Raw genomic sequence first — 27,603 nt, 5'->3', positions numbered from 1 at the left:
TATTGTCCTTGCTAAGTATTCTCTTATTAATTCTTGTTTGTGAAAATGTTGTTTCCTGCATTTTGAAGTAGTAATACAAATTTCTCTTAGCTCTCAAAAGCCACCCCCTTCGAGGGGAAAAAAAGGGAGATGGGGACCATGCTTGCATAAACGGAGATATAGAAGTCAGAAAAAGTTGTCGGTCCAGGAAAAACAGATTTGAAACTTTGAATCAGAGTTTATTGTTTGATCAGCTAGTAAACAGGTATGTGGGGATACTTGAGTTGTATTCACAAAGCATCTTAATGATTTTTTAAAAAGTTAGAAAACCCTGTGTTCCAGTGCCATCTATGTGTTTTACTGTGGGAATGTATTAGCGTCGAAGCAAGCTAGATTGTGGTTTGAGTTACAGGCTGGGTCCTGTGCTGTAACTGCCTCTGTTATCCGTGCTCTAAATGCAAAGCAGCTTACCAGACTTTTCACTGAGGAGTAAACTACTTTGTGTTTACACCTGGATGAAACTGTATGTTGGCGGTTATTGCAGAGTGGCTGACATGCTGTAAATCCACACCCTAGTTTGTTTATTAGTAACCTGTTCATGTAGCGATACCCTAATTGTGATGTAAACTGGTGATTAGCAACAATGCTTGGAAGCTTTCTAGATTTTGCTTGTATGATTTTGATCATAAAATATCAAAAGTTTGTAGCTTTCTTTTTTTGTTTTTGTTTTTTACCATTTGTTAGTAATTCACATAGGGTGGGTGTCACTTTTTGACATTTACTGTGCAGACAAAGTAGGTCAGAGAGGGAGGCACGGTCTGGTCTGAGCATAGGAATGGGAGCCAGAAATACTTTTCTTGAAATATTATTTCTGTGTGGCCCTGAGCAGGTCACTTAATATGTCTCAATTTTCCCACCTGTAAAATGGGTCTTAGTAGTCACATCTGTGAGAGACTGCTTGTTCTAGTGCTTGGAAAACGATTTAAACATAAACATTTAATTGCCAAGTATGATCTTTATTGTTAAATGTATTCTGTTGAATCTTTTATTAATTTAATTTTCTTTTTCAATTTACTCAGTAACTACTTGGTATCAGTTTACAAATTTATATTGAGTTACATTTATTTTTCTAGTTGCAGTTGAATCTCCCTCTCCTCATCAACAGTAGGAAAAAGTCTACCATGAAGATTGTAATTTGATAAGATCATGGTACTGAAGTCTATATATGAACTTATACTGATAACAGTGTGTCCCATAATCATTGGAGATTTTTAAGAACAGGTTAGACAAATGTGTCAGGAATGATTTAGGTATTATGTAGTTTGTTCATGCCTGGCAGAGCCGGTTGACTTTTCCAGGTCCCCTCGAACCCTATTTTCTTTGATACTGAACTATAGCTTGATTTTACTTGAAGTGGTTATGTCACACATCACAGATATTTTAGAAGAATTGTTTAAAATCGAGAGGGGTGCTCATAATGAAAGCTTGACTTTACTGACTTCTGTGACCAGAACGGCCATTGACTTCTTTCTAGGCAGGATTTCACCCTGTAGAGTTACTTTTAAACAGCTTGAAAGAAAGGAAGTGAAAGTTTCTGCCTTCTTACAATTGTTATACAATTATAGTGGAATTCCAGTGGAAATCTGCCGTAATCTCAATAGAGAGCAGGAACTAGGTGTTCAGGACAGGTGGCCAGATAATTGACTTGGCCTGGTAAATACTCTTGTTTTCTTCCTTAATAATGAAGCATCTTGGCCAAGGTTATTATTTATATACCGCTATTGTTTTGACAGCTGTTTACCAATACTTCAGATAGTGAAAATGTAGGTTATTTAAATAGTAGATGAGAAATGGTAGTGGGCTCAAATAATGAATGATAAAATTCTAGGTGTTACTGATCTAACGTAAAAAAAAAAAATGCTTTATGTATTTATGTCTTTCTGAGGCCAGGGTAAGAAGCTGTAAAGCTGATGAGGTGGAGGCATTAATTGCTTTCCCAATATTATAATTATATAGATAAAAAGCTTTACTTTCTTATTCTGCAAACCTAATCTTATCTGACACCTAACCTAACATCTAAGCAGTTACAAATTTATATGCTGCAGTTTACACAGAGGAAAAAAAAACAATTTAAAACGTTACAGCCTAATTTGAACCTCAAATTCTAACAGCATCAGCATTTCTTCTTTTGCATACTCTTTAGTTTATATTCTGTAGCTTCATCTTTCAGTTTTCTTTATTATGGTTGGTTTTGTAGTTAATTGATAGATTCAAGAAGCTATCCTAAAATTTTCAGATTTTAATTCATTTATGTATTTAGTTGACTTGTAGACATTAGAATAGCCATAACAGACCATAGAATTAGATAGGCTAGGTTGTTGGATGCTGTGTAAAAAGTTCTGCATGTCTACTATTTTAAGACTGATTTTTTTTGTGTGTGTGTTAACTGTTGTGTATATTTTAGTACTGCTGAAGCTGTCCTGCAGGAAATGGATAATATTAACATCAGGAGAAACAGGCGGTCTGGGGAAGTAGAACGGCTACGAATGTGGACAGATACAGAATTTGTAAGTGCAGTGTGCCTCAGATCTTGAATAAAAGTAGTATCAAGGGGGAGCGTGTTTGGTTTTGCACTCTCCATACATTTGTCTGTAGCTCTGTCAAAAGGTTCCAGATCCTCTTCAGTGGATAACATTAAAAAACTTGATAAACTCAAATTCAGAACAAGATTCACGGGTGTATACTAAATCATGTTTTCTTTATTGATGAATTGTCTTCCATGCTCTCATGAGGTACTGTGATGGTCCTCCTTTGGTTTGAAGCACACTCTGGTAGTCTGAAAACATCACCAGGGACTGTCATCTGCTTTGTTCCCTAAAACAGCTTGGTACTGATGTTAACTATGTATTAGATGGACTAGGTACTGAGAGACTTATTTTACCACCTATTAAATGAGACTGCTTTTGTAGTCTACCCGTGGAAGGCTGTGTGGGAAAAAGTCTTGGGGGCTAGAGATTGTGTATTATTTACTGAACTGTGGGCTAACACTGTGAGTGACATGGGACAGTACTGATAGGAATGTATGTGAATTTTATTACAGGAAAACATGGATATGTATTCTCGAGTGAAAAGAAGAAGGAAATCACTGAGGAGAAACAGCTATGGGATTCAGAACCACCATGAAGTGTCCACAGAAGGGGAAGAAGAAGGTATGGGTTGTAAAGAATTGTAAGAGTTTCTCTGAAATACTTATAAAACAAAGCTCTCCTCGACATAAGATAGCAATATATTGCACTACAGAAAGTAATTTGGTTTTGGATCTGGATTTGGAGTTATTAAATAGGCCAATTAACAAGACTATTGCAAATAAGTACAAACTGCAGGATTCCTCCCCTTTAGAATGAGGAGAAGTTTTAGGGATCTCTACAAATAGTTTTCTTTAAACAAAAGCAAGTTTATCTGAAAGTAGCAGAACAAACCCTGGTTTCTAAATGTTTGCATATTACGTTCCCTTACTCCTGTTTTCCCTAACACTAAGTAATTGGAGCTTTCCTTATATTCCCTGTTACAATCCTCTGGTGGAAGCCAGAATGTGATGCATGTAGTCTACAACTACACATGTTCTAACTGACTCGCTATTTCTCATATGCTGTGTGGTAGTTACCAGAAAGAGTGTGAAATAGTCAGTTCTGCATCCTTCCTTTGGGGAAGATATTAATTAAAGTCTCTGTTTTCTATCCATCCACTGAATTTTAGAAGGCTTGTAGACACACAACAGTATTTGAAATTCTACCTTCCTTTAAAAATGTGGATGAAACTGGCCAGTGTGTTCAAAAAGTATTGAGAAAGAAGGGATTATGGCTGACTTTGATGGCATGATCTACAGCATGCTTGGCTTCCTTAAGAAATCGGACTCAGACTTCAGGGATCCATATGAGGTTCAGTGTAGTGTGTCTCTATTTTGAACCGAAACTGCTGTAGGAGGTATGGTCTGTCCCAATTAATAAGAATACAGTCCTAATTCTGAGCTCTATGGATGGAAATACTGATCCTGTTAATAGATGGACCTAGGTGGTACCTTTATACAGTGTGTTTATTTGCTTTGTGTAAAAATTATATTGTGAATCGTAAAGTTGTGCTTACTTTCATGCTCTGTCAAATATTTGATTTTCTGAGGCTCCTATGGGAAAAGAGAAGAAGGGCATTCTTAATTTGAAGGACAGTTATTGAAGGAAAAAGATAGTGGATAGAAGTGATATTTGAAGTACTTTAAAACTAAAATTAATTTGACTACATTTATTTTTCTTTCTGTTGCTTTTCCAGAACCTTCTGTGGGAAACTAAAAGGAGGTTTGACAATGTGCTGTAGATTCATCTTGGTCGTCAGATTTCCAGTGATTTACCAATTAGTGTTAATTAATAGGAGGGGAATAATTCTCAGTGACCATTAAAATGTTAATTTTTAGGTTGAAGGTAGCTCTGGCATCAAGTAGAAGTGTTCTGAAAATGTTTTCCCCCCCAACAGAGTCTCAGGAAGAAGATGGAGATATAGAAGTAGAAGAGGCTGAGGGAGAAGAAAATGATCGGCCATATAACCTCAGACAGAGAAAAACTGTTGAAAGATACCAGGCCCCTCCAATAGGTGAGGAACTAGACAGTGCTCATGCAGTTCGGCTCTACTGACCTCCAAGAATACCATGGGTGTGGGAAGGGAAAAGTTGGATGACTGCTCCTCACCCTGACAGAGTTCCCATGCAGCATTAGTGACTTTCATCTTACTTCTGTTTTTGTTCACCATGTGAATACGACTACTGAGACACAATCCATTAATTTGTCAATGGTGGTGGCGCTGCTAGTGCATGCCGCCTCACTGAACTTTGCAAGTACTGCCATGTGCTGGGCTCAGGGTTGGAGGTGAACGGGGTTTAGGTCAAGAAGTAGTTGGCAGAAGTTGAATTCAGAAAGCAATCTAATAAATTAGATAATTACATAGAAAAAATAGTTACTGTTATGCCTGATTCTCTTCTTGAGTGGTAAGCCTAATTCATAACTAGATAAATTTGCATAGCAGCAGTTACTGCATTTTGCCTAGATAAGAAATTTAGAATAGAATAGTTCAGTTGGAAGGAACCTACAGTCATCATCTAGTCCAACTGCCTGACCACTCCAGGGCTGACCAAAAGTTAAAGCACGTTATTAAGGGCATTGTCCTAATGCCTCTTAAACACTGACAGGCTTGGGGCCTTGACCACCTCTCTAGGAAGCCTGTTCCTGTGTTTGACCACCCTCTTGGTAAAGGAACGCTTCCTAATGTCCAGTCTAAACCTCCCCTGGTGCAGCTTTGAGCCGTTCCCACGCGTCCTATTGCTGGGTACCAGGGAGAAGAGCTCAGCGCCTCCCTCTCCACTTCCCCTCCTCAGGAAGCTGTAGGGAGCCATGAGGTGGCCCCTCAGCCTCCTTTTCTCCAGACTGGACAAACCCAGAGTCCTCAGCCGCTCCTCACAGGACATGCCTTCAGTGATCCATCCAGGTTTAAGTGTCTCTTGATTTTGAACATTTTAATACTTCAGTTTGAAATAATGTACTCTGTGCATGTTTGGTTTAGATTACAATGGTGTATGCAGTGTGCTATATCTTAAGGCAACGTGGAAATTAAGACTGATAGAGAAATGCTGTGGTTTATTTGTTAAGAGAAATTACGAGACATCCCATGTTATCAGCTGTGCAGAAGTTTTTGTATGGAGTTTCGTGTCTTGCAAATAAACTAAAAATGATAGTGCCATGGATGAATTACATTCTGTGCCATGGTAGCCATAGCTGTGACGATTTGAGGAGGCTGAGGGTGGAATTCCTATGACTGTATCAAGCCAAGTATGGTGATCGTGAAATAAAGCATACAAGGTTTGATTTCCCTCCATTCCCCCACCTCCCACCCCCCCAGTTCTATTCTTAATTTGAGCTTTTGGAGAAACCAGTGGTAACAATATTCGTAAAGCAATAATCTAGCACTTTTGTGCTGCATTTAGATTAGTTTATTATTCTTTTGTAATTGATGTTACAAACCTGTAACTTCTCTTACTCAGTGCCAGCTCATCAAAAAAAGAGGGAAAATACACTGTTTGATATTCACAGATCTCCTGCAAGAAGAAGCCATATCAGGTAAATGTCAGTCTTTTGGTATGTACTTGTTTGCTTTCCCTCAGTACATTTCTATTAGTGTTTGATTTTCGGAACATTCTTGAGTGAGTTGTACAGTTCATTCACGCATGTGTGTGGATCTTGAATTCTATCTTAGGTTCAGATCCTGATCAGCATACAAAAATTAATTTCATAGCACTTCATAATACCAGTAGAAGCTTTGTGATAAACAGAATGGAAACAGGTATGCTGCAAGTACTGGAGAGTTGCACATTGCACACTGTAGCTTTTTTTCAGTAAGGGCATATATTTAGTGTTTAAATCCAAAGCAGTAGTTTAACAAATATCCCCTTTCTATTCTACAAAAATAAACAAATAAAGCTAACATTTTTTTGTTTTCTTCCAGTTCAAATTTCATCCAAGTAATACTAACAATTTAATAAAATATTTACCAAGCATCATTTTTGACTCTTACCTTTTGTGACAAAAAAGTCTGGAATGCACCAAGTTGTCTTGGAAACTGTCACTAGGCTTTATTTAACAAAATAGGTGACATCAGAGCTTAATACATTTTTTTTTTTTTTTAAAGAAACTCACTGAAAACTTCAAAAAGACAAATCCGTCCATGAACAGAATCCAAGTAGACAAATGCTAGTCTCAGCTGAAACTCTTGTCGTTTTATTGCTCAATTTAATGGCATAGTGAAAATATGAGTATATAAGTAAATAAAATAGCAGAATCTTATGATTCTACGAGTTTCTTTGTAATATAAATAAAAGCATGTAATTTTGAAGAGCATTTTTTTTTTCTTGAAGTGCATATGACATTTTGTTGGGTAATCTCAGGACTTGTACTTGCTAGTAACATATAAAGAGTGTGAAAGCTGTTATCCCTTCAGTTTTAGCATGCTCATTGCTCCTCTCTCATTTTATCCCTTCTTGTCAGGACACTGTCATAAACATTCTTCCTAATTGCATGATACTCTTCGATATATTTTTAAATGTATCTAATTTTTGGTCATCAAACAGTAAAAGTGATTGACCTTGTTATCTTTTGGGAAAAAACAGCTGGACAGTGCATTATCATGTTCATACAAATGATGCAGCTCACTATATTCACTAAAAATACATGAATTTTTACTAATAGCCAGTTTTTTTCAAACTGATAACAAACCGAACACCTTTTTGTACAGAAGATGTAATGTATGTTCTCTAATATTTCTGAAACTCAGTTTTCTGAAATATCCTCATACTAAAATAAGAAATGGTTCATGCAGACTTTAAATAGTAATTTTACTTGGATTCTGATCAGAAGTTAGACTACAGTACAGGTATTTTGTGAAACTTCTGCTGTTCAGAATTAATGACCTCATAAAAAAAGACCATATGCTTTAGGAAGTATGGAATTTTTTCAAAGAATATTCAAAGGGAAGCATGGAACTGAGTAAGGAGATCTTGATTATTGTGTTATGTTGGAGGTGGCTAAAGTGGTTGGAAGCTTTCTTAGGTGCAGTTGCTGTCTGATGAACTTCAGCAGCTTATTGACTGAATACTCAATCACACTTGCTGAGGTAGCATGGACAGGACCACATATCTTATGGTGATCTACTGTTGTAGTAAAGTTCATGTTGAAATCAGATATCCCTGTGACACTAATAATGTTGTTCCCCTCCCAGGTTATTTTGATACTTAATAAAACTAAAATTTGGATGCATCTTAAACCTAAACAGTACTGTACCTGCCGTTTCAATTTTGTTGTTTTTAAAAAAATCAAAACATGCCGTTCAGCTGCAGAAAAGACTGAGTTTTATGTTTATTTTGCCACTTCAATAGGAGAAAGAAGCATGCCATTCACAGCAGTGATACAACCTCTTCAGATGAAGAACGTTTTGAAAGAAGAAAATCTAAAAGCATGGCCAGAGCAAGAAATAGGTATCAAAACATTCTTGGTCTTTAGGAGGGTTTGATTTTTGTTATTCAGCAGAAAACAAGCAGAACTATTGTGTAATGTTCTATCAGTTCTGCAGACTTTTTTGATGCCGCCTGTGATTACCTGCAGAGGCAGTGTGAGAAGATTGCTGGTTATAGTAACATAGATTTTGAAGTCTTATGAGTAGATAATTAACAATAGTGATAAAAAGATGGAAAGATAAGAATATCTGTTTGATTCAGTTGGATTACAGGACAAACAACTTCTGTTGGTTAAAGTGGATTTTTATTCCTGATGTTACTTGGTCCCAGTTAGTTCAGTTGTACTCCCAATACTATCTCTTATTCTTCTCTCTTCCTGTTGTGTAGTAATATCTGCATTCTACACACCCAACACACATTTTTTTTGACCTTACATTTATTCATGAGTTGTCTAAAAGTGGAAGATCTATAAGGTGTATCAGTAAATTAACTTGTTGCCACAGATACATTACTTGGAAAACTGAACAGAAAAAAAGTGTTTCCTCATCTTTCTTTTTCCGTCTCTTCCTGTCTGCCGCACCATTCCTTTTTCCAACCTGAGGAATTCCAAAGATGTACAACTACCAAAAGTGCAGTTCCAAGTGTAACCTGTATCTTACTGGTACCTTTCTTCCTCCCTTTAACTGTATATTTGACCTGACGTAATATCTGTGTAGGGGCTTAAAGCTTCTTTGTGTACACTAAGAAGTTGGAACAGGTGGATGTGAGTTACGGCTGATCTGCAAGAAATATTTTTATTTCCTTTCTTTGGACTCTAATGAGCTATATTTTTAAAAATTTGTTTTCCTTGTACTGCTAATCCTTTTCTTACCATACTGAGATTATGCAGTTCATTACTGCCAGTGGAGAGTGTCGTGTTCTTTTGGTCAACATTGTTTCTTCTGTGTTTAATCAAAATAGTCTGTCCAGCCTAGTTCTCCAGATTGAAATATCTGTATGGAAGCACAAAACTATCTTTATATTTAAGGAACTTCCAGATATACAAGAATAATTACCACAATAAAAAGGTTAGTTTTGATTACCTTATCAATCCAGGAAGGTCATCTCTTTAGGTGGTAGAAGGCATTTAATCTTTGTTCTTCCCATTCCAGCAAAATGATCAAAACAGAACAATATTTATTTGGTGTTATTTTTTGATGTTGAACAGGTGCCTGCCTTTAAACTTTAGAGCAGAAGACTTAGCTAGTGGAATCCTGCGAGAACGTGTGAAAGTTGGGGCGAGTTTGGCTGATGTTGACCCTATGATTGTTGATAAATCGGTAGGTTTTGTTAAAACTTTTTATTTTCCTTTCCCCAATTATGCATAAGCAGAATTCACTACAGCCTCTCATTAGAGTTGAAGTAAATTCATAATAAGCTCACTGATCTTTTTTGATTTTTTCCAAAGCTGTTGTCTGTTTATTCCTTTGGGCTACAAAGCACTTGCTTTCAGCCTGTAGGTAATCAACAGGCTACATAGGTATTGTAAATAAGCTAAAATATCAATTGCCCAGCTAGATTTCTTTTTTTACAGTCAGTTTGTGATTGCTTGTAATAGTAGACACTGGGATGTACTGAGCAGTGGAGAAAACAGAAAACTGAGTTAGTTACCTCGGTGCTAGCCATGTGGGTCCTGGGCCTATTCAGAAACAATGATACACGTTAGCTTATGGTGCGTGGTGTGCAGAAGCTGCTGCGTTATTGCTAGGGCTGAACCATTGTCAAGAAGTATGTTGACTGTATTCGTGTTATGCTGTGCCTGAGCTTAAAAATGTTCTCAGACTTAGGCTGTGTCTCTGTAGATGTCCAAGCATCCGTGCCACAGTTAACTTGCGAACCAGATAAATCTCATGTGCGCAACCAAGAGTTGACTTTCTCAACTTTTTTTACACTTTCAAAATTCAGGGAACTCCTGTTGATCAATGCAATGTTGTTTGTAATTTGTTTTCAAATATGTCATTTTATAAGTAAAGGTACTTTTGTGGAAAGCTTTTACAATATATGCTTTGTATGCTTTTTTTCCCTAAGGTGCGTTTTGATAGTATAGGGGGATTGAGCCATCATATCCTTGCACTTAAGGAAATGGTAGTGTTTCCTCTTCTCTATCCAGAAATATTTGAAAAATTCAAAATTCAGCCACCAAGGTAGGTGTATTTACTCTTATTGTTGTGTTTTTATTTTATTAAACTCTGAAGGATGCTTCACTTGAAAACACATAGGAGGTTGATTCTTTCCCTCAAGTGTTTACAGTTCAAATAGACTTACATGTTTGCTACCCCACTTGCCTATTGGAATGTAATAAGCGGGATGAAGAGTTACAAAATTTTTCTTGTGGTAGGAAGGTAAACTTTGTGATTTTGTCAAAGAAAGAATTCCGAAGTGTTCTATTAAGTAGTAGCTTGCCTTTTTTTCCCGGTGTGTTATCAAACATTTTACTAAATCAAGCTAAATGCTGATGTGTCTTCTATAGAAGTAATCTCAATAATGTTATATTACGGTTTTAATATTTATTAATCAGGCGTTTTGGTGTGTGATTTAAATGGGTACACATAATCCAAGTGAATTGAAAATTTTGAGTTATTTTTGTCATTTAAAGGAAGTATGTCCCTCCAAAGAAGTAACAAAAACTGACTCAAGTATTACCTAAGATTTAATATTTGAGGAGGTATTTAACTAGTGTAAAACAATCCTTTGGGAGCTCAATATGCCTTTGAGTAATGTTCTCTACAAAGCAGAGATTTACTGATTTCAAAGCATAAAACAAACTTAGATTTTATGAAGTCATGTTGGATACACTAAATAATAATACTAGAACTTAAGTCTTTCTTCTCCAGGCTCCCTGTCTTCTCTATAAAATTTGACTTGGAGTTTTTCAGGAGACATAAAATAAGTTTGTGACTGTGTTGATCCATTTATCTTCAGGGGCTGTTTATTCTATGGTCCTCCTGGAACAGGTAAAACCTTGGTAGCTAGAGCTCTAGCTAATGAATGCAGTCAAGGAGACAAAAAGGTGGCTTTCTTTATGAGGAAAGGAGCAGACTGTCTCAGTAAGTGGGTTGGTGAATCTGAACGTCAGCTTCGACTCCTTTTTGATCAGGTTAGAAGAAAATACATATTTTTCATATAATATCTCTGTATGTTGGCTTTTTTTGTGTTCTAGGCAGCCGAAATTATTTGCAATTGAAACTAAATACCTGTAAGTTTCTGTAAATGGGGCGGGATTTGTCTAAGTTGCATATTTAGATGAAGAAATAGAGGAATGCTGAGAACAGTTTTTCTTGCTCTGAAAACCGAGAGGAAGAAGTCTTTCAACTTGTCCATTAATGAAGCAGAAAAAGTAGTTTGAGTAAAAATTGATAAAAATATTTAAATCAGTGAATTGGAATTTGGCTGACATGTTCAAGATAAATGCTATGCAGGGGAGGATGCAGGATTGCATCTGCTGTGTGTGTATTTTAGTGTCCTTATTTGGCTTGGGAAATGATGGACAGAAGAGAGCGTCACATAAAGCAGCGAAATGTGGTTGCTCAAACAAAAGCTCTTTTCAGACACAGATGTCTAAAAAAACAGGTTGTGAGCAGATAAGATACTGTTTTCTGTAGCTGAGTATAAGGTGTCTCAGTTTGTCTTGAATCTCTCCAACACAGTAAAGCTGATACACTGGTGCCATCTTGCTTATTCATAGGAGAATGCAGTCTTTTTTGCTTTGTCTGAAACAGTACAGTAGTTGAAAACTCAGTTTTATTTTCAGTCTGTACACTTTTTAACAAAGGTGTCTCAATATATGTGTTTAGCATGTTAATGCTTTGTAAGGAAAACAAACTGTTTTCCGAGTTAATGGGTAAATTATGAATTAACAGTGAATTCAATTTGTTTTTTGCATACCAGGCATACTTGATGAGACCCTCTATAATCTTTTTTGATGAAATAGATGGTTTGGCTCCAGTTCGTTCTAGTAGACAAGATCAGATTCACAGGTAATATTTCTCATATGCTACCTTTATCTTGGTATATACTACATTATCTTGGTAAACTCTTAAGTGTAATTTTACTCAGTTCCCAATAAAGGATTTTGCTTTTGCTTAATCCCACTTAGACTAGAAAGGACAGATTGTTGAGGTTTTTTTGGTATCAAAAGTCATCTTCTCAGTTCTTTGGGCAGACTGTAGTTTGCTGGGAATCGAGTTGTAGTGGAGATTACCCTTCAGCCACATTATTAACTTAAAAGATTTCCACAGCTTTCCCTTTGGTTGCTGGTTTTGTTCTGTAAACAGTTTGTGTGGTACCAGCCCAGTAGAATAAACAGTTGAAAAAAAATTTATTCTAAAATGAGGAATTGTAATGTTCTGCGAATGAACTGGACACACCTGTGCTTTTGATTCTGGATGGAGTAATGTGCAAACTTAATCTTGAGTTGCTACTTTGTCATTTTTTTAAAGCACTTCTTTACAACAGTTTACTGCTGGCTGAAATTTCTCCTGGCTGCCTTCAATCTCAGTTTTGCTGCACTTTTTATGGCAATGCACTTACATCTTTCATTTTATAGGTGGTGGCATTTGTGTGTACATCTCCCTCCACTCAGCTGAGGGGGACAGGAGGGAAGTTTTGGGGCCAGCAGATTAAGAGGTTATGGAAACATTTGGCTTTGTCTTGATGTGCCTTTCTTCTGCCTGGTGCTACAGTTGCTCTGAACAGGACGATGCCTACACTGTTAATAGGAGAGAACTTTTCAGAGCTGCAATAAATGGCTTCCTGAGCTCACATTCCCCAAAACTTTTAGAAGAGGAAGTTTGAATTTGATGTAATCCTTACTGGGGTCATAATACTACGTATAATACAGATTGTATCAAAAGGTTCCTTCTTGCTTTGAGACTTGAAACAGTTATGCAACTGTTTGGTTTTTTTTTTTTTTTTAACATAGCTTTTTTTCTTTGACATTATGAATGTTGCAGTTGAAAAAGTAAAAATTCTTGCAGTGTTCCCTATACATTCTTTTTTTGAAAACTCTCTTTTAGCTCTATAGTGTCTACTCTTCTTGCCCTCATGGATGGACTGGATAATAGAGGTGAAATAGTTGTAATTGGTGCTACAAACAGACTGGATTCTATAGATCCTGCACTCAGGAGACCTGGTCGCTTTGACAGGGAATTTCTTTTCAACTTGCCTGATCAAAAGGTAAAACTTACAGAGGAGATTTATTAATAAACATTTCTAGCATATTAAACATTTGAATGCACAACAACCAAGCTTGTGAAATAAAAATATTCATTCTTACTTGTAAGAATGTTTAATTTTAGAAAAATATTTTTAGTAAAAACACATTGCGTACATAAAGTTGTACTGAATTTCAAATCTTCAGAATATAGTTAAAACTAAACAGAGAGGTAAATTGTTCGCGTTAAACTGAATTGCTTATCTAAAAACTGTGGGATTGTATGGATTTGTATAATGAGCCCTAACTATTGGGATTTTGGAAGTTACGATAAGAGAAAATAGCTTTATTACCATGTAGATGGCTAAGCACATAAAAATTGTACATGCAAAGCCAGATGTTGTTATATTGGCAACAGGAACATTTCAGTTCCTGTTCTAGACTTCTATAAACTCAGCCATAATATTTCATTAATTTATACTTTAAATTTACTTTGCATATTGATAGGTGTATTTGGATTCTATAGAATTTTAAATGACATAGTTTTGGAATTCATGTGCATGTACTATGCTACTCAGCAATAAATTAATTGGTGAGGCATTTGACAGGACAAGCTGTGAATCATAGGTGCAGCAATTAAAAATCAAATTATAAAATTATGATAATTCCTAATAGAACATGAGTTTTGATCAGTTTATGTGTAATAATGTTGTTGATTAAACAGCAATTAAAATGTGTAACGGGTATACTGAAAAAATTGCTACTTATATGAAATTAAAAAAGAAGGGAAAACCTTACTCTTGAGACTTTCGAGTGCTAAGTTCTATTCTATGCATCTCAGTGACGGGTCAAGAACAGGTAAAATAACTTTCTATTCACATGAACAAATAATATTTATGTCTAAAATATTATGACATGGATTTGGCTTGCTAATTTTGATCTCTTTCTTTTTTTTTCTTCTTTTTTAAAATCAGGCACGAAAGCACATTTTACAAATTCATACCAGGGATTGGAACCCCAAATTGTCAGATCCTTTCTTAGGAGAACTAGCTGAAAAATGTGTCGGTGAGTGTTATGATGTTAGTACTTTCACTATAGATGCTTTCTCTTCTGTGTAAAACTTTGAAAGTATGTTAAATGTATCAGGATATTTTATTATTTTTACCTTTCTAAACTTCTGTACTTTCCACAACATTCTTGTAATAACAAAATATGCTTCTGTCTTACTAAAACACAAAACGAGTAGCTAGTAGTTGTTTGAAAATACAATCATGTTTCCTTTCTGTAACATCACTGTCCTTATATTGGATGCATACCCGCAAAGAGAAGCAAAATGAAGTGGGAACTGGAATCTTTAGGTAGACTTCCCATTAAAATAGTATATTACAGAAGCGATAGGGAGACTTGGGGTTTTTCTCTGTCTACTTATGGAGGGGAAAAAAATATCAGTACTTGTTTTTTTGTGTTTGTTTTTTTTTTTATTTTATTTTTATTTTTACTGACTGGCATGCTCTCCTCTGACAGAAATCCAACAAACTAACCAGCCTTTCTAAAGATGAGTTTTTTTCCAGATTGCTAGCACAGAACAACCCCAAAGTGTAGATACAGGCAGGGGGGGGAAAAAAGCACCACACCATGAGTACATTAAATATACCTTTGGAGCGCCCAAAGACCTGCTGTACTGAATGGAGGATGGTTGTTCAAGATAAACCTGCTGCTTAAAAGCTAATCAGAAATAAACCCAAATATTTTTATAATGAATTTAACAGAGGAAATGACCCTAAAACACACACCACAATCTCTTCTCAACAATTTGTCATGCAAAGATACATCCTCTGTCAGTCATCTGCTTGGACAAGCACTGAAGTTCTCAGAAAAAGGACAGTCTCAAATATCTGTGCATTGGAATCCATCATCAGAGAAATAAGAACTTTAAATTGAACATCAGTCCATTCAGTCAGCTACAGTACATCCGAATTATCCTCTTCATCCACAGGGACATCTATCATCGAAGCAGCATCCCTCCGCTTTTGATGCACAAAGACCTCAACATCTTCTGGTGAGGAGAAAACATAACTATCCAGCAAACTCCAGTTTAAGCTTTGCCGGGTATAAGACAGCATGTGCCAAACCCATTTCATGTAAATTCTGCTTGATTTGTGCAAAGATGTGGTGCTGCTTAGTGGGAGAGAGGGGATTAGATGGGATAAAACCCAGTTGTTTCTTTGAAAATTCACCATATTTTTGCATTGAGAACACAGCTATGTATTTTAAAATTTCAGACCATAGGCAAAGCCGTTTGTAGGTTTGATTGGAAGATGTTCTTTGTGCTCAGTGAAGCCTGTCAGTTCTGTGGAAAAGTCAGCTAACAAAAAGAAATACCCTTTTCTATTTTCTTTGGCTTTCCTACTGTCCAACTACTGTGCACTTTAGTGTCTCCATTCTGTATCTTGGAATTTAAATGTTTCCATACATCCAAGATTAAAACCTTTTTACTATTACAAAGACTTTTTAAAACAGCTGAAATAAGACTGGTTTATCTTCTTCGTCTTGAGATTGCCTCATCATTTCTATAAGTGAAATCTGCAGCAACTAATTATTTAAACAAACCTTCCAGATTCTTTGTGGCCATTGCAAAACGGACTCATTGGCACACTTGTCACATTGATACGGTATATACTGGTCTGCTCTTTCCTCTTGTGTGCAGGTTTTCTTTAAAATACAAACACACGCACACACCCCCACACACACCCTCCCCCCCAAACAACACCCCCAAGTCAAGGCTGCCTAGACTCAACAGGCTTTTTGCACAGCATGGTTTATGCCTCTCTCCAGTTCAGCAAACTTGGCAACACTTAACTACGAGCGTATGGATCCTAACGAAGAAAACTGCTGAAATACTACCAAAGTAAATGACTTTGGGGAAGCAGGTGTATGTGCAACTTGGAACTTTTTAAGATCCAGGGGTGTAATTATAAGAAAAATTAAAGGGAAAAGCCCCAGGACTTGCAAAAAAAAAAAAAAAAAAAAAAAAAAAGGTTATTTCCTGAGGGTTGGTTTTTTGTCCCAGGTGTTTTGGATTACATACCTTTTAGGAGATTTCTGTGTATGTGAGAATTAAAGAACCCACTTCACTGAATGGCTGCATGACTGCAATGTGTGCGAGACAAAGTGAAGCGGCTTGGGGAGAGCATGGAGTTGCTCAGAAGACCACACGCTGATGTGTTATTAGTACCTTCCATAAACTCAAGTAATTATTATGTTTTTTCTCCTTACTGGAGATGGGTCCCAGATATCCTGAACTTTATAAATCCTTTATCTCTTGTGCTTACTACATTGTTCTGAATGATAACTTTCTGTAGGTAGAGAGACTGTTACCTATTAACTCAGTCTTGTAGGAAACAAAACGTATTAGCAACCGAAAAAGTGTGAATTCCTCCATCTGTCATCTTGCACATGAATCTTTTTACAATGTAATAAGGGTTATTTAAATAATGTTAAATAGAATTGTAAAGAAGCAAACTGTCACGTTCAAGATGCTTGTTAAAAATACTCTTATTCTGTGCTTACTATTGCAGGAGCATTTTGTGGCAAAATGGTGTCTTGTTAGATTTTTCTTTCCCATCCTAATGTAATGATGGAGGGAAAAGTTTTGGCATTAGTGTTAATTTTTTTTTTCACAATTTTAAAAAAGAATGTAGTAGTTATTTTTAATGTGTGTCGTCATGCTGAGTTGTTTGCTAACTCCCTTTCCCTGCAATCCATTTTAGGAGTTGTAGGGAGTTGCACCGCATAAATTGGAAGAAGTGGTCAAGGTTGTCCATCTGTACATTTCACCCTGTTCAGTAGCAGTTTGTTGTAGGTTTTTAGGGTGGATCTTAGGCAGAAGAAACTTTAAAGAGGACAATTTCTGCACAGTAGAGGTGGAAAAGTATGGCTTTAAAATTTCCGTGATCAAAGTGCATTCTTTGGAAACCTACATGGGAATCCACTTGTTTGCTGTCCTGCTCTTTGAAAGTTGTACTTCGAAAATGTTTAGCAGAGGGTGGTGGTGATGAGTAGAACAAAATGGGCTACTTGACAAGAATACTTGCTTTGTGCTAAGTTAAGGTGTGCCAGTACATTTTGCCTGCCAAATGATCCATCCTTTCAGTTGCTTCAAAAATGGAAGCAAATGCACTGAACCTTGGTTTTACATTATAGTGACAATTCGGGCAAAAATAAATTCAGGTTATTTACGGTTGGCATGATACATTTTATTTTGCTTTGACAATACTTTACTCATGTTTTTCTTCCTCTTAATCAGTGTGCATTTACTTCTTAGAAATAAAAAGATCTTTATGTTTCACAAGATACAGGATTTTTGCAGTTTTTCTGTCACTGAAATGGATGTACAGTATGCACAAGAGAGTTCCTCAAAAAGAGACACCAATTATTAGTCTTCAAATGTAATTGCTCCTGAGAAATGAAAAGTAGAAATGGAGACTAATTGTGTATCTGTTCACCTGAGAATTTAATTTTAAAAATAGGCTACAGGCTATTATTTCCTAATTTTGCAATTCTTTGGAGATGTACAAGCGGTGATTAAAATGACTGTTAGAAAGTGATATTACAGCATTTATTAATAGAAAAATTGGAAAGGATATAGCTCCTGAGCTGCTGAATCTTTTGTCACAAAGGTACTAAATGAGTTTTTAAGGTGACAGGCATTCAGGGTGCTATATATCTCTAGCACATCTTTGATTTAGGCTTTGGTTTAGTGCCCCCCCAATTTTTTTTGTTTAATCCAGTATGCTTGTTAGATGAGAAGTGGACCAATTTAAATGGGAACGTGATACCTGATACTGAAAGAACAAAGCAGAATTTAGAGGAAAAACCTTGGTTTTGATTTCTCTGATGCACCTGTAGCTATTGTCTAATGGGTTCACGTGGTTGATGGAATGCCTGCATGGGTTGATTTCATGATGGGGGCTAGTTAAAAGAAAAATAACAACGTTACTGCTGAAAATAATTAGTTGCCTATTGATTAATATAGTGGATGTATTTGAACGTATTTCAAATGTCATGTGTATTTATTTTAAGGTAACTTGTGAATGTGAATTGCTACATACTTTTTAGATAACAGTCACAGTGTGTGGCTCATCAAGTTCACACAATTAGAGCTACTAACTTTTTTATAAAACTGGAAAGCTTAGTTCGAATGTTGAAGAAGGAGTCTAATATTTATGGTGATCTTCCATTGGGTTTTTTTTGCTTTTTAAAAATTATTTTCAAGTATATATGAGAAACTTGGGCAGAATTTGAAGTCTCAGCTGATTTAAGTCAACTTTATAGCTGAAAAGTTGGTATCTTTTATTATTATCCCCTAAATTTATATATCTGAAAGATGGGGATGGAAAATTGTCTTTCTTCTGTATTAATTGCTTCCTTTTTTATTTTTTGACACTGTACGTGGAATCAGCTTTGTTCCTAGTTGCTGTATGGATTTTGTAAAAATATGTGTGCCGGCAGCACTGAGAGAGAGAAACAAGGCAGGCTTCAGTTTTGAGACATGGTGCTGCCAAAGACCGATACAAAAACAGAGTAGAAAAAGTGCAAATGGTGTTAAGACCTGGTGGGGAGGAGGAAGTCTGGTTAAAAAAATGTTGATCGAGAATAATTTAAGTAAAGAATTGATTAATTAGCTTCTATAAACGCTTTGTTGCAAATCCATGAACTTTTATGTGGCAATACCTCAGTGCAATACGTTTTCTTACAGTGACTATAATTCTCTAAAAGAGTTTTCCCACTGGCATAATGTTTTACATTTTTTGAAAGATAGGAGCTATGGTGCTACAAAATATGGTGGCATATTAATGTCTCTTGCTGAGAGATATGGAAAAATTTGAAAACTAATTTCTAGCTCTGGGGAAAAACCTCAAGCCATTAGTACTGCAAAAGACACAGTGATATTAAGTCTCTTAGTATTCCATAATTATCAGATCTGTGTTTTTCAGTAATGATGATTAAGCAATTATAAGTGGCCACCTGTAGATATTTATGAAGCTAGGCTAAATTAAAATTCGAATGCTTTTTAATAGTTTTTCTACTCTTTTGGTTATATTAGTAAAATTATGAAACTCTAAAAAGTCCGAGATGTTTTTCTTGATAGTGAAAGTTCACCTTTTTAACAAGAGTTTTCATCTCTTCCATATTCTATTCATGAAACATTTTTCTTTATACTGCTTATTTTCTCAGTCTGTAAAAGCTTAGAGTCGGTGATGTTCATCCAGTATAACAAAATTACTTTGCTATTAAAAAATATATTAATGTAGAGATATTGAAGTAAGTTAGTTACTTGCCTGTTAACATTGCACACATACTTTAGACAATGTTAAGGAAAAAGAGCGATGACAGACCTATCACCCTGGGCTGAAAATACACTATGTATCGCACTGTATAGTGAAAACGTAGGTCGTTTTAACTTCAATGTGGAATTCATGTCTTACTGTATTTCAATATACCTGTACATAATTTCGTGGTACACAACACTGTCACTGGATTATGACCTGATATCTTTTGGCAGATGCTTTGTGGACCTTAACAATTAAGTATTACTGATTTTTTTGGGGTTTTTTTAAATATATGTAGCACAGCAATGCTATTTCATGGAAGATATTTTTGTTTTTTGTGTGCACTAGGGTACTGTGGAGCTGACATAAAAGCACTTTGCACTGAGGCTGCCTTGATTGCCCTGAGACGACGCTATCCCCAGATTTATGTGAGCAGTCAGAAACTACAGCTTGATGTTTCTTCAGTAGTTCTCAGCGCACAGGATTTTTATCATGCAATGCAGAATATTGTGCCTGCTTCCCAACGTGCCGTGACATCTTCAGGACATGCGTTATCTCCTGTGATCAGACCACTGTTGGAACGTACCTTCACTAACCTTCTTGAGGTTTTACACAAAGTGTTTCCTCATGCTGAATTTAGCCAGGGTGACAAAAGTGAAGGTATGTGGGTTGGAGGTGTTTGGGTTTTTTGGGTTTTTTCTGGGGGTATTTTGCAAATGCTGTTTCAGTTTGGAAATATTTCTGGCTTTCTTGTATTGCTGGCCTTAAATCTGGTGTGTATTTAGTTCAGTGTTGTTAGCACGTAAATACAATTTGCTTGGATGTTGCTTAATTATTTTTGCTGATTCCAAGTCGCTGTGGAATTTAATAAACTGAGCTATCTAGACCAAGATCCCATAGGTGTGAGTATCATCTGAAAAAAGGAGAACCCCCAAGTAATTTACAATTTAGATTTGAGAAATAATGGGGCATAATCAGATGGCGGAACAAAAGAAAATAGTGAGATAATGTTGCTCGGTGTGTTAGGACCTGAAACTGTCGCTTTTGTCTTGAGTGTCAATTAGCTGTCGCCAGTCCTTTGGTTGTTGATGGGGCAGAAGCAGGCTGTGAAGGAGTGCTACGGGGAGCTCCCAGCTCAGCAGGCGAGGCTGTGGTTAGCCGAGATACCGGAGCCTACGGAGTGGGCATCTACTGGTTAAGGAGAAAGTCCTGAGGCTTCCCTCCCCTTGAGCTGGCCTGATGTGCGCCTGATCCTCTGAGTGGATTCTGCTGGCTTAGCAAGTGGAGAACTATTTGCTGTTTTGTCAAGTTAGCTTTTTGCCAAATTAGTGAGTAAAATCAACTCACTAAGGGGTCAGCTGTATGCCAGAACCCTGCTGCGATGGGAGCAATGCGAGTGCATTGAGGAAGGAGGGAATAAGAAGGAATGCGACTGACTGTTTTGACTGGCAGTGTGTCAGTAGGTTCTGGTTTTTTTACCCAGCTGTTCTCTGAGACATACTTTAATCGTTACCCTGGTCATTTCTTGGAAGTTAAATGTTGAACAAGATATCTTGGTTTTCATACCTACTTATTCTGGCATACTCTTTCCTACTGTTCTTATCTGGGATCACTGCCCCTCCTCCCCCCCCAACTATGTAAACAGTACTTGTGGTTGTGTGTGATTAACTTGAAAGTCGCCCAGTCATAAAGCAAATCTGTGACAGCCATGACTTTCTTGTCATTCCTATTCCAGAGCACTCTTTCAGACTGCAGCCCAGGCAGCTTAAGCTGATCCTTGTACTGGCTGCTGCGTTCCTCCAGCCCAGCTGTGCATTTTTGCTCTATCCCTTGCACTTACTTTAGAACGTCAGGCCCTTTGTTAAACCATTTTAGCCAGCAAACTCATCCAAAAATGATGTATTTTTGTCGGGTTAGTTTTCTGCTGACTGTAGGATAGCTGGAGGTTTTAACGAGTGCTGGAGCTGGCACAAGATGGGGCCTGGGAGCATGTGGTGGTGGGTAGGGGGAGGTGAGCTGGCTTGCAGCTGCAGTTAGATCGTATTAGGCTCCCTCGATCCTATTAGGCTCTCATAACCAAAGTTGTTTAAGATGGTTAAGTCTCTCTGTATACTGTTGACCTGTTGGTAATGCCCAATTTAGAGATTGTCCTTATTGTTGAAGAATTGAATTAGGTGTGCCTGTGTGTGTTATAAAGTTCTAGTTCAGAATATTTTCTTCGGTTACATTCTTTATATTCCTATTTATTTCTACTCATTATTGCTAACAAAGTGAGTTTGGAAGCGTTCATTGAGTTAAATAGTAGTTTTACTAGATAATTCTGCTTCTGTGGTTACTTTTAAATGTTTGTAGATAATTGATTTTGAAGCTATAAGAACTAAGGTTTCTTTTGAAGTTTCTTCTGTACCTTAGTTTTTCTTCTTACCCTCTTAAACCCAAGAAAATATTGAATAATAAGCTTAATCTGTGTTAAAAACAGCAAAATCCACTTTCATGTACGATGACTTTAAATGTAAACGTAGGTTACATGCTAGGACTTCAGGGTTTTTTTTTTGTTTTGTTTTGGTTTTTTTTTGTTTGTTTGTTTTTTGTTTTGTTTGTTTTTTGTTTTTGTTTTTTTTTTTTTTTTTTAATTCAGGGCCAGGTATATGGCAGGTGCTTAGTGGTGCACTTACAGTCTGCAAATCTAGTTTTCTACATGTCTTTGCAGTTCACTAATGATTCCTGTTTCTCATAGTTCCGTGACTCAGACGCTCAAGCGATGTCACAGAGGCTTGATGCTTGGGGTTAAAAGATGGGCTGGCTTTTTTAATAATTATGTATTTTAGGAAGCAAAAGCTGTGTCCAGTGCATGAGCATAGGACATGCCCTATGGGTCTGCATTTGGTGTAGCAAAATTCTGCCTGTTTGAGGACTGCAGTGAGCCAAGAATTAGGAGGCCTGTGTCCAGCTGATTTGAAGGCCTCTATCTTTGCCCAGAGCTCAATGTCTAGCAGTTTCTGGCCTGCTTTTTCTTGCTATGGACTAGCTTTTGGCCACAGGTTGCGGTCTGCAAGCCTTTTTTATCTTTGCTCTCTGAGGAGTGATGTCAGGTGTGTGACTGCATCATGCAATGCCAAGGGATGTGACTCGTCCTCATCCCATACCCATTATTCCTGCCCAGCCTACTCTGAATCCAGTTTCTTACATCACACAGCCAACTAAGGGAACCTTTGCTGTCTCTTAACAGTTTTTCCTGGGATCATATGTCTAGATGCATAGCCCTTAGATGGCATCTCTGTCTAACACTTAACACCGCCTTTAAGTTGATTCTTTTGTCCCATGATAGTGGTTTGGTCAGTGTAGTGGTACCTGGGCCGTGGCTTCATGTTAATCAGGCAAATCATGTGGTGGGTCATATGTTTGAGAATAACACTTAGATCTCGCTGTGTTTCGCTTTCATTTCACAGCAGTCTATTTTTCTAAGTGGCTGTGGCCAACTTGGGCTACTGTTAGGATGCCCGGTGGCTGCCCTGGGCAGCGGTGTGCTGCAGGGACTCGGGGCTGCTCTCAGAAATGCTGCCCATCCATCGCAGAGCGTGTTGTTCCTCAGGAGACCCGGCCTCTGTGCTGCTCTTACTGTACAGCTGAGTGGCTGTGACCATTTTCATCCCATCATTGCAGACTGATTTCTCTATAGCAGTGAGAGCGAGTGGCTTGCTTAGGGTAACATTGACTGAACTCCTTTCCTGGGCCAAATAAAGATCTTGTAGCGCTTTCTTTCTCATTATCAAATTGCAGCTGTCTACTCTTAATCCTTTTGCAGCTCTGGTAGCTGATTTAGCTGTACCTCATTTTCAGCTGTCAACCGATTGTTTTGGTTTAGTGCCATATTTGTATTTTTTGCAGTTGTTTGTCCCTGCAGTCTGTCTTTTGAATGTAATTCGTCTTTTAGCTTTTTGTTTCTGAATGTCTATATAGAAAGTACTTCAGTTCATTATACTACTATATTAGCAAAGGAATTAAAATAGATTAAGGTATAGTATGTGATCGTGGAATGAATTGAACTGATTTTGATAAAAAGTAATTTGATATTCCTTGGCAGATTATCCAAGGGTGGAAAACAGTTCTTCATAAACATACATTATCTAGGTAGTCATGCTGAGAATAATTTTGGAAGAAGTGTACCTGTAAAAATTTGGGCACTTAGAGCAAATAAATAAGTACAAAATTCTATATAGTCTGAGCAATTACAGATTTTATAACTTTATCCTTGAAAAACCTCTAGCTGTGAAATAAAACCAAAGGAAGCGTTTCATAACAAGTTAAACATTTGTTGTATTCGTGAAGTTGTTCTGCTTAGTTTAAAAAATTAATTGTCATTATGATTAGACTTCTACAATATTTAATTTGTTTTGGTTTTTGAAGTAATAAGTACTTAGTATTCTGTGTTCTGATATTTAGACAGTTTTAACTCATTTTTTCTACATTTGAAAATGTGTTATAATGTACATGAAGAAAATTGTAATGTCTTTTCTTGTTTGTTGTGTGTGTACTTAGAAGTGATAAGGTACTAATTAATACATTTCTTGGAACAGATGTACCAAGTCTAATATTAGATGATAGTGAAGATGAGAATGCTTCATCAATTTTTGAGACGAGCTGTCACTCAGGATCACCAAAGAAACAGTCATCAGCTGCTATACATAAACCCTACCTTCATTTTACAACGTGAGTGTTTCTCTAAAGGCTCGTATAACCAGATAGATAAAACCATGAAATTCTTACATCAGGAGAGGTAACAACGATAATCTTTTGCTTTGCGGTGGCAATGGTGTTCTGTAATAGAAACATGTAAGTGTATGGACAAGAGTTTTAGATATGTGAATGGTCTTAGGAAAGGCCACGTCCTAGAGACAGTAATCGGAAATATTTTGCAACAGACAGGTGTAGCTTAGAAGTAAGGATGTCAACAGCGGTTCTTAATTGTAACAAGCCATTTTGATTTGAAAGATTAAGAACTGGGAAGAGAGGTACGTAGGAAGATTTTGGAGGGGTTGTTTGCTTTTTCTTGGTCTGACATATTGTTGAGCTTCAGTGTATGCAGCTGTTTGGATGCGTTACATAATTAATGCATTCAGCATTTCTAACGTCTTTTTTTCATTGTTTTTCATGCAAAGTTTTGGGAAAATGGGAATTTAGAAAGTGTGTGAAATTTGGATGAGTTTTTCCCGTATGATTTGGACTGGCTACAGTAATTAACAATAATAAACTAACACTTCTTTGTATTAAGAATAGTTTTAGACTACTTTGTGATGGGTTCTGCAGGGAGTTTGCTAAATAATGAAAATGAGGTTAGGAAAACTGTTCAGTAGTAGTACTGTTTAGTAGAGCCATCTTGTGGAAAACTGCTAAAACTTTTGTGCTAGAGTGATGCCAGAACAGCATTTATGGAAATCTAAGCTTAAAAATAAGGATTTAAGTTCAAACAGTTTGAGGTACATAGTCAAGTATTTTAATGCCAAATTTTAACTTTTGTTGTGAGGGCAGGAGGGGGAACCCAAAACCAAAACAACAATATGTTTGTGTGGATGTGTGTCTAAATAAAATAATCTCGAAGAGTATGTCTATTTTTGTAAAGTATGTAAGCCCCCCTTGATCTATCTTTCTGAGCATATTTGATTGCTATTCGTGTGTGTAACCTCTACCACAGAACTGAAAAGCCAAAGGTCAGCAATGTTCATAGCTGTTACAAAATATTTAACCTGAAATAAAACCAGCCAGTCTTGTTTCACTGCCCGAGCTGATTGGTATGCAGATAAAAATGCCTTAATGAGAGCAAATGCAAATTAATTAAAAAACTTTCTTGTTTCCATTTATAGAAAATGGATTATGAAAAGACTTTTAATGGAAAAACCTAATGCTTCTCTCTTCATGTCTCACTTGTCCACAAAACAGGGCAAACCCCCCCAAAACAAACAAACAAAGAAAACCCAAAAAATCCTTGTATGTACTCCTTAGGATTTCTTCTTAACAGCGAAAACAAAAAATAAGTTTACCTTTGCAGTTTTTCCTTTAAAAATCTTTCTTCTGTCTGGAAATCTACTGAATAGAAGCGTATGAATATGCTAAAATAGAAGATGAATAGTGATTTTATTCAATCCTACTTCAGGTCCTATTTCTTAAACAAACAAAGTATTGACATGTTAGGTGGTTCTTGGAAATCCTGGGTAGCACTTTAAGGGGTGAATGTATTGACCTGGGATTCCCGAGGCTGCCGAAGAGATGCTTTGGAAGTTAGGACTGAACTAGACATGATTAAATAGATATCTTCACTGGAAGTCCATTAAGTCTTTTTATATGATCAAGGGATTGTTTTAAAATAAACTGCTTATAGTCAAAGTTTTCATGAATTTAATATGTACATAGCTTTGCACAGATGAGTTTGAATTAAATTGTTGTGAAATCAAAGAATAGGCAAAGCCTGGGTTATTGAGACTTTGAGTAGTGTTGAGGTATACTAGAGTTAGTTGAATCATTTAAGGGTATTGTAGGAAACTGTTATCCATTACTGAAGGTTTTTTTGATTCTAAAAATCTTATTTTATATATCCAACCATTAATAACATCAGCGTGTTAATTGTATTTTGTAACTGTTGTTTTGCTGCAGGTCAGCTTATCACCAGCCAACCTCTTACAGACCAAGATTACTGCTATCTGGAGAGAGAGGTTCGGGTCAGACTTCGCACCTTGCTCCAGCACTATTGCACACTCTTGAAAAATTCTCTGTACACAGGCTAGATCTGCCAGCACTTTATTCAGTCAGTGCCAAAACGCCTGAAGAATCGTGTGCACAGGTGACATTTCAGATTCTCTTGTAATGCGTAAATGATGTAATTCTGGAACAGGATTAGTTGCATCAATATAAAGCCAGCTAACTGGAATGTAACTTAAAAGCCAGGTTTTTGCAAGCTCCTTCTATTTTCATGTTTAAAACAAAGGGGTCCCTAGAGGGTGATCAAGATCTCTCTGCTGACTAGTGGGAGTAATTACATTTTTAACTTGCCCCCTTGGTCCCATACCTAATGTCAAGGAAGCTTAATCTGGGTATTCAGTTCCTGATTTTCATTTTATTAGCTTGCGTATAAATTGGTGTGCTGTGGTTCTAGGTTCATTTACTTAGTTTAAAATGTTTTAGGTTTCAAAACAGTTTGTGGTGGATTTTGCATGGATTGCAAACCAGTTTAATTTTCATCTTGATTGTTCAGCCTTAGCAAGCTTTTAAAACATATATGACAAGTAGTTGTTTTGTAGTCTCCCTAGCACATTGATATAAAATAATTGAATGATACAGCTAACAGTCACAAACACTTGTTTAGAAAGCCTTTATCGTTAGATAATTTTATTTTACTGGAACATTTGTATATAAAATACCACAAACATGAGTCATTTCCTAGTCCACAAGAATTGTATTACTCACAAGTGATAATAACAATTAGTTTCTTAGTTTAAATACCACTGTTTCTTTTAATTAGATCTTTCGTGAAGCTCGAAGAACAGTACCAAGTATTGTTTACATGCCTCATATTGGTGATTGGTGGGAAGCTGTCAGTGAAACTGTGAGAGCTACTTTTCTAACTTTGCTGCAAGATATACCATCTTTCTCCCCTATATTTCTACTGTCTACCTCTGAGTCCATGTATAGTGAATTGCCTGAAGAGGTAAGTTTAATGTGGAAGGAGGCGTTGTTAGGGAGTTATGTGCTCTTCAGAATGTTTTGATCACGTAAAAACATTCTGTTTTGCACTGGTTTTCTAACTTAATTTAAAATATGTGAAACTGAAAATATACTATTAATTAAATGTTTGTAATTTTCTTTAATGAGGGATGTATGTCCATATTACTGATTTTCATAGTCGCCATGCTGCTTTGCTGAGAAGACAAAATTGTTCATTTTCTCAGTTGTTCGTTTTGACAAATTACTCCAGTGTAATTAAATGCAGATTTAGTCTGAAGGCCTAACCTTCAGCTTTATAACCTCTGAGGTTCAGGATGGGCGAGAGGAGTTCCTATTTT

The 27,603-nt window shown here is 36.7% G+C and overlaps 1 protein-coding gene across 6 annotated transcripts in view; it reads left to right on the top strand.

Annotated features, from left to right (window-relative positions):
- Positions 1-27,603, top strand: part of ATAD2B (ATPase family AAA domain containing 2B) — an 82,256-nt gene that overhangs the window by 21,104 nt on the left and 33,549 nt on the right. For 5 of the 6 annotated variants that reach the window (XM_087776666.1, XM_087776665.1, XM_087776667.1 and 2 more), the window contains 16 exons: positions 91-244; positions 2,444-2,546; positions 3,080-3,188; positions 4,504-4,620; positions 6,062-6,137; positions 7,949-8,047; positions 9,234-9,345; positions 10,094-10,209; positions 10,988-11,162; positions 11,954-12,042; positions 13,081-13,240; positions 14,192-14,282; positions 19,898-20,209; positions 24,127-24,259; positions 26,198-26,384; positions 27,063-27,248. In XM_087776666.1, the coding sequence (XP_087632792.1) occupies positions 91-244; positions 2,444-2,546; positions 3,080-3,188; positions 4,504-4,620; positions 6,062-6,137; positions 7,949-8,047; positions 9,234-9,345; positions 10,094-10,209; positions 10,988-11,162; positions 11,954-12,042; positions 13,081-13,240; positions 14,192-14,282; positions 19,898-20,209; positions 24,127-24,259; positions 26,198-26,384; positions 27,063-27,248 (2,219 nt within the window). The remainder of the gene's footprint in view (positions 1-90; positions 245-2,443; positions 2,547-3,079; positions 3,189-4,503; positions 4,621-6,061; positions 6,138-7,948; positions 8,048-9,233; positions 9,346-10,093; positions 10,210-10,987; positions 11,163-11,953; positions 12,043-13,080; positions 13,241-14,191; positions 14,283-19,897; positions 20,210-24,126; positions 24,260-26,197; positions 26,385-27,062; positions 27,249-27,603) is intronic. The other variant, XM_087776669.1, reaches the window with a different exon arrangement.

The sequence above is a fragment of the Nipponia nippon genome, unplaced genomic scaffold, assembly GCF_047370975.1.
Source record: "Nipponia nippon isolate SJK-2023a ecotype South Korea unplaced genomic scaffold, ASM4737097v1 scaffold_4, whole genome shotgun sequence".
Lineage (NCBI taxonomy): Eukaryota > Metazoa > Chordata > Aves > Pelecaniformes > Threskiornithidae > Nipponia > Nipponia nippon.
The sequence above is the reverse complement of the archived record's forward strand: the minus strand, read 5'-3'. Positions and strand labels throughout refer to the sequence as shown.